At 47.5% G+C, this 6,388-nt stretch overlaps 1 protein-coding gene across 7 annotated transcripts in view; it reads left to right on the forward strand.

Annotated features, from left to right (window-relative positions):
* Positions 1–29: 29 nt before the first annotated feature.
* The window catches only part of KATNAL2 (katanin catalytic subunit A1 like 2), a 49,667-nt gene continuing 43,308 nt past the window's right edge, over positions 30–6,388 (forward strand). For 6 of the 7 annotated variants that reach the window (XM_006038923.3, XM_014527470.2, XM_006038925.3 and 3 more), the window contains exon 1: positions 30–845. In XM_006038923.3, coding sequence (XP_006038985.1) covers positions 795–845 — 51 coding nt within the window. In that variant the 5' untranslated portion in view covers positions 30–794. The remainder of the gene's footprint in view (positions 846–6,388) is intronic. The other variant, XM_025195514.1, reaches the window with a different exon arrangement.

Consider the following 6,388-nt stretch of genomic DNA (forward strand, 5'->3'; position numbering starts at 1 on the left):
CATACTACTTACACATTCAAAATTGCAAGCTGCAAAATGTCGTGCTGTGGATGTAGCTCAACCAAAAGGACTGCGTTATTTTTACTGGGAAGTAGATATAGATTCCCCGCCCCGTACAAACAAAACGAACCTTTGGGCTGAGACCCGCTATGAACCGTTCCAGCCCCAAAGCAAACTTTTTTCAGAAATGAACAAGCATCTGCAAATGTGAAGACTTGACATCATCCTGCAATTGTATGAACAGGTTTTGAACCTTCCTTTTTTTTTTTTAAAGGCTTAGAAACACCTTTTGTTGTCTCAGGCTCTTCCTTCTGTGACGGAAAAGCCAAACAGGTTGATCAAGACCGACTTCGCCCTCAGTCCACCCAGCTGCACTGTATTGCTGGATGCAAAATAAGAGACCTGAAGGCACGAGCCATGACGTCACCTATCACCTCCGCGCATGCGCACAACTGAAGTCCTTGGCACGCGCACAACGTCCCTTCCCTTCGCTGGTCTCTCTTCCTCCTCCTGATTGGTCCGTTCATCGCCTCGTCTTCCCTAAATGCTGATTGGTTAAATTCTTCCAGCACGCCGCTTTTTTTTTTTTCTTTCTTTGGCGGCCCACGATTGGACGGCTTTTCCGATAGTCCCCCGTTCTGTTTAGTCAGTGCTGCAGTCAAGTCCCTCCCCCCATGCTCTGATTGGTCAGCAGCATACACCCGTCCCCGCCCATCTCCCTCTCAGCAGTGAGGGTAGCGAATGTGTCCGTGGTCCGTACCCGTCAGCCCGCGGCGGAGCGGTTCCTCCCCGCCATGGAGCTGTCGTACCAGACCCTGAAAGCCGCCTACCAGGTCAAGGAGGCGGTGAGTGCGCGCGCGGGGGGGAGGAGCTAACTGTGCTTCCCCGTTACCATGGAGACAGGCGGGCTACTGGTGTGCGCATGCGCAGGGGTGGCGGCTGCAGTGAGCGGAGCTGCTCCCCTTTCCCCGGTTCTCTTCAGGGGGCGCTGCTGGCTGCGCTCTGCCGCCCCCTGCTGGCCCAGCCCGGCAGTGCAGCAGCAAGACCCCCCTCACCCCCCCCTAGTGTGTGGCTGGCAGGAGGGGGCTCTGCTGGCACAGGGTGCCAGAGGTCTGTGGCCATTGCTCTTCTTGGACCCACTACACAGCTGGGATGGAGACCAACAAGCCTTCCATGGCCAGGCATGCTGCTTCAGTTCACGGGGAAGCTCATGCAGCTCAATCCCAGCCAGGGCCCTGCTGCACATTCAGAGTCAAGCTGGGTAGAAACTAGCCCTGGAGTTGTTACACACATTTTCAAGCCCTAACTTTGTAGCTGGTTGGATCTTTATAGCCGGAAAGTCATTTTTATGGGGTGATAACCTATAGGTACCTTGCAGGGGTGGCTGATCTAAACTTACTGTGCGATGTCACACAATAAATGCACACAATAACTGCGTGAATCGCGCAATCCATTTAGACCAGCCACATACGTAAAGTATCCCACAATAATTAACAAATAATAATTAACAAAGTAATAATCACACAGTTAACTGGTTAAATTACTTTGCACTTGTGGCTGGTCTACATTCATTGTGCGATTTGCCAGTTAATTGTGCAGTATATGTAACGTGTAGCAGGGGCCTAAGAAATCCTTGCCTCTAGCATAATTCCTGGACCATCGTGGCTGCCTCAGTCTAACGCATTGGAATCTAAAACATGCAGTTTTTGGATTATAAACGTCATTGCTAAACAACAAGAAAGATTTCTACACCTCAGGGCCGACACGTAGTGGGTGCACATGGGTGCACATGCACCCCCTGAGTGTGGCAGTGCACCCCTGCAAAAAGGCAGAGGACACTCACCACCTCCCGCTGATGACAGTGCCCGCGGTGTCTCTGGGAGCTTCCCGCTCACCGCCACCGGGCTTCTGCCACTGCACTCGTGCTGCTGCCAGCGCAGCCACGCACCCACGAGCTGCTGGGGGCACATCTCCCTGCCTGCCATCTGACACCATCAGGGAAGAAATCTTGCATGATCTAACCAACAAAGAGCAAGCTCACAAAGAGACTCTCATGGGCCCAGAGGGACAGCTTTCCAGCTTCTGCTTACTTTATGCAAAAATGAAGTTTATTTCCTACATGTGGGGACTTTTTTACCATCTTGAAGTTTCCCTGAGCCTGATGAAGGGTGCATGAGCCCAAAAGCTTTTCAGAAAAATATATTTTTTTGCAATTTCTCAGTTGGTCTAATAAAAGGTATCATTTTGGAACCAAGAGTTCTAGATTTTTGCATTTCTTTCAGTCTAACACCGGCAGACAAGGTTCCTTGGGTAAATCTGATGGCTTTTATTAGACCAACTCAAATATTTGGTCCAGTTCAAATACTGAGTTGGTCTAAAATAAAAGCTATCAGATTTGCCCAAAAAGCCTTGTCTGCCTGTGTCAGACCAACGCGGCTACAACCTACACCTCAGTCTAACACAGTGGTTCTCAACCTCTTTAGACTTAAGGCAGACAAGGTTATTTGGGTAAATGTGATATCACTTATTAGACCAACTGAATAGTTGTGGAAAAAAATTCTTCGCATGCTTTTGGGCACAGACACCCTTGTTCGGCCATAGGGAGAGTCTGCTGGTCTTTTTCTTCTTTCTGTCGTGTCCTGATAGAAGCTTCAGCCAGTATGCAAAATGCAGGTCTGTAAAAATACAAATGCATGGCAGGGAAGGTCAGAGGGGCTAGAAGTTAATCAGTGTGAGACAGGTGTGTTAGACCTGAGGCACCCCACAGAGAATGCCAGCTTTTAGCTTTGGTAGTGTAAGAGTGATGTTGTAACCATGTTGGTCCAGAAATTATGCAAGAGGCAAGGATTTCTTAGAGTGATTCTCTTTTATTGGACCGACTGTGTCATTGAGATAAAGGTAGATAAGCTTTTGAATGTAAGATATTCTACTTCAGGTGAGACCTTTTATTGGACCAACTATTCCTCAAGTGAGACCTTACATGCCTTACATTCGAAAGCTTGTTTATCTTTATTCCAATAACATAGTTAGTCCAATAAAAGAGATAAACCTAAGAAATCCTAGCAGCTGTTATTTTTCTGAGGGCAAAAAAAGGAGTGAAAACTAATTGGTTTTTCTGTTGAAAGAACTCAGGAAGACCACACCTGTCATCTTCTATTTGAAATTTCTGGGTTTGTCTTAAGAAAACCTAACAGTGCTAACATTGTGGGGCACCCCATGGCACCCTGGAAAGGATCTCGAGGTGCTCCAGAGAACTGTGTCACACTGATTGAGAACCACTGCTCCAACACTACCATAAGCTAGAAAAGTTAGCATTTTCAGTGCTAAAATCTCACATCCTCCCTGGATGTAAGATGTGCTGTTGTGCAGAACAAAATCTGGAATTCATCCGAACAGAGAGAGAAAATGCAAGTGGGGGTTGATAGTATAGTTTAGCAGCTAGGGCATGTGCCCGGGATGGGCAAAGCCCTGGGTTCTTGTCCCTACTTCCAAGACTGTTTCTGGTTTATAGTCTATAGCTGTTGAATAAAATAGAGAGTTGTGGGAGTAGAACCCAGAAGCCGCTACTCCCTGCTTTTAGACTAGACCACTGAGCCCATTCTAGAAGTGAAATGAGCCCTGCTGAGTTGTTTGAAAGGGGATCCACAAGAGCCACTCCCGCGTAGTGATCCCTGGTAACATCTCTCATGGCCAAGAGCTCCTGAACCAACAAAAATGCCAAAGCGCACAAAGATAAAGATGCAGACACCATTTTTGTCATATGAAAGAAGTTGTTTGAAAGAATGGTTGTAGGCACCAATCCCTCAGAAGAGGATTCTGGGATCTGCATCCCACATGGATGGAGGTGCCTGTGCTCTGGAGAGGAGCACCATTTTAGACAACGCCATGGGCTTAGCATTTCCTTTTGGTTAGGTCTAGGGAGCTCCCACCGCCTAGGTGTAGTTCTTTGAGATCACTAATCGGAAGTGCCGCATTTAGAGCCGAGGCTTCTAACCTGAGCTTCCATATTCCATTTTGGTATGATAGGTACCCAAACGTTAAGTGTCACAGCATTTAACTTGTAGGCTGCTTGGTCCACACATCTGTATTTGTTCTAGCCCTTACATTATGACTTGGGAGTTCCTGGCTCTTATTCCTGTGGTCAGGAGTGATTGAAGTTTCCAGTGCAAGGAGTGGTTGCAATTCTTTCCATTATTGTGTTGTGCAGAGTGGATACCTTTTTTGTGGTTTCTTCCATTCCTGGGAACTGTTTAAAAAAATCAATAGTGAATGCTTGTAATTCTATGCAGTAATTGTTATTCTAACTGCCTTGAAATATTGACTACAGCGTGTAAATACGTATTGATTTGAAAGATTCTATTTACTTTTAAAGCCTTGAATAGAGGTGGTCCATCATATTTAATATCTTTCATTATCTGAACCCAGCTGTGCAGTAAGAGTAATTCAGCTGGCTAAATTTCTTAGCTTGTCCTTTTAACTCCACCTGCTGGCTAAAATCAAGCATAGTCTGTATTGACTATTTGCAATCTCTGCTGCAGTGATTCACAGACAGAATACCATGAAATCCTTGCATGAGTGCCACTGAGTGCCATACATACTGTATTTTACAGCACTGTTAGGTTTACAAATATGACTCACAAGATAAACCCCAGAGACTTCAAATAGAAATCCATAGTGGTGGCCTTCGTGAGTTCTTCACAACAAAAAAACTGCTCTTATTTTTTTGTAGGCAAAAAAAGAGTGAAAACTACAAGCTGGCATTTTCCAAGGGAAGCCTCAAGTCTAAAAAGGTTGAGAATCACTGCTGTATAGGGTCAGTTAGAGCAAAGAATAAAAACTTCAGTTGACTTAAGTAAGACGAATATTTCACTGCAGACATTTTGTGATGATGTGCTTGTCTTCATTCGTAGTGCTCAGGCCATTTAATGAAATATGTTTGCGTTGTTTTTACAATTTAAAATTTAACTGGAGCTATGTAAGTATACATTGTGCCTTGGGGATAAAGGTTGTCGCCGTGTTGGTCTAAAAGTACAAGCAGTCAGTGTGCTAGAAGCAATACGTTTTATTAGACCAACTAGACAGTTGCAAAAAAAATTGTCTTTTTTTGCAAGCTTTTGGGCACACTCGCCCTTCCTCGAGCGTAGGAGAATGCAAAGATTGTAAAATTTCTCCCAGGTAGAAACAAAAATTCATATTATACAGGAGAGCAGGAGGGTGGTGTAATTTCTCCTGGTTAGAAAAGTTAATTATATGCAAATTAGGCTCGGATAAAAATTGGAGCATTCTGTTTACCTCAGAGGTGTCTGATGGCAAGCAAGATGTTGAATTATGTTTCTTTCTTGTTATGATGTTTCATATTTCACCAGAGAATTGGTGATGGAAAGGTTCTCCTGGACAAGGAATTTTTGTTGCATTGAGGTTGCTCTACAAGTATGCAAATTTGACTCAAAAGAAAAGGCTGGAGCAAAGGTGTTAGCTTCCAGGTCTCAAGGTGTTGAATTTTGCTTCTTTCTTATAAAATTATTAGAAGTACACTAATACATCGGTCCATATCATATCGGCACCAATAAAAGGAAAATTTATGTTATCAGGAATCAGCTTGTTTTGGCTGATGTGACCGATAACATCTCTGATAAATGCTGCGTGCATGTGCGCAACCTCAGCATGTATACGGCCAGCCCGGCAGTTTGGAGAACAGCATCTAGCTGGTAAGTCTGGGGGGAAGAGGCAGGGAGAGGGAAGGGGTGGAGGGGGCACAGATCAAGGCCCCTTTAGTGAGGGAGAGAGTGGGGTTGGGTCAGGGGCAGGCACTGCACAGGTGGGGCAGGGTGGGATGCAGGATGGAGTCCCGAGTGGCTCGTCCAGGGGAGGCGAGGAGTGGGGGAGGATCCTGGTGCTGCTTGCACTCCCAGGGGAGCAATGTGGGGTGTGTGCCCCCCTAGATCTGTGCATGGGATGAGAGTGGGCTGGGGCTGGGGGCAGTGCTGGGCTCTTCCTGGTGGAGCAGGTTGGGCCGGGGCTGTGTTCTGTCTGGGCTGCGATGGCGCTGGGAGGGGGGCCCCCCTCCCAGCACTGCCGCACCCTGCCCTGGCCCGGGCCAAGCACAGCCCCAGCCCAGTCCCCCTAACACCCCACCAGGAAGAGGCCAGCCCTGGTTCCAGCCCGCAACGGCAGCCTGCCCTCGTCTCACACACATCTTGGGGGGCATACCCCTCCATGGCTTCCCCAGGGTTGCGCACAGCAGCAAGAGCTGCCCCACTCCCTGCGCCCCCCAGACCAGCTGCTCACGGCTCCGCCCTGTGCCCTACCCCCGCTGGCAGCGCTTGCCCCAGCCCCACTCCCTCCCTCACCACAGGGGACTCAATCTGACCCACCCCCCACTTCTTCC

This window comes from Alligator sinensis, unplaced genomic scaffold, assembly GCF_000455745.1.
Source record: "Alligator sinensis unplaced genomic scaffold, ASM45574v1 scaffold1376_1, whole genome shotgun sequence".
Classification (NCBI taxonomy): domain Eukaryota; kingdom Metazoa; phylum Chordata; order Crocodylia; family Alligatoridae; genus Alligator; species Alligator sinensis.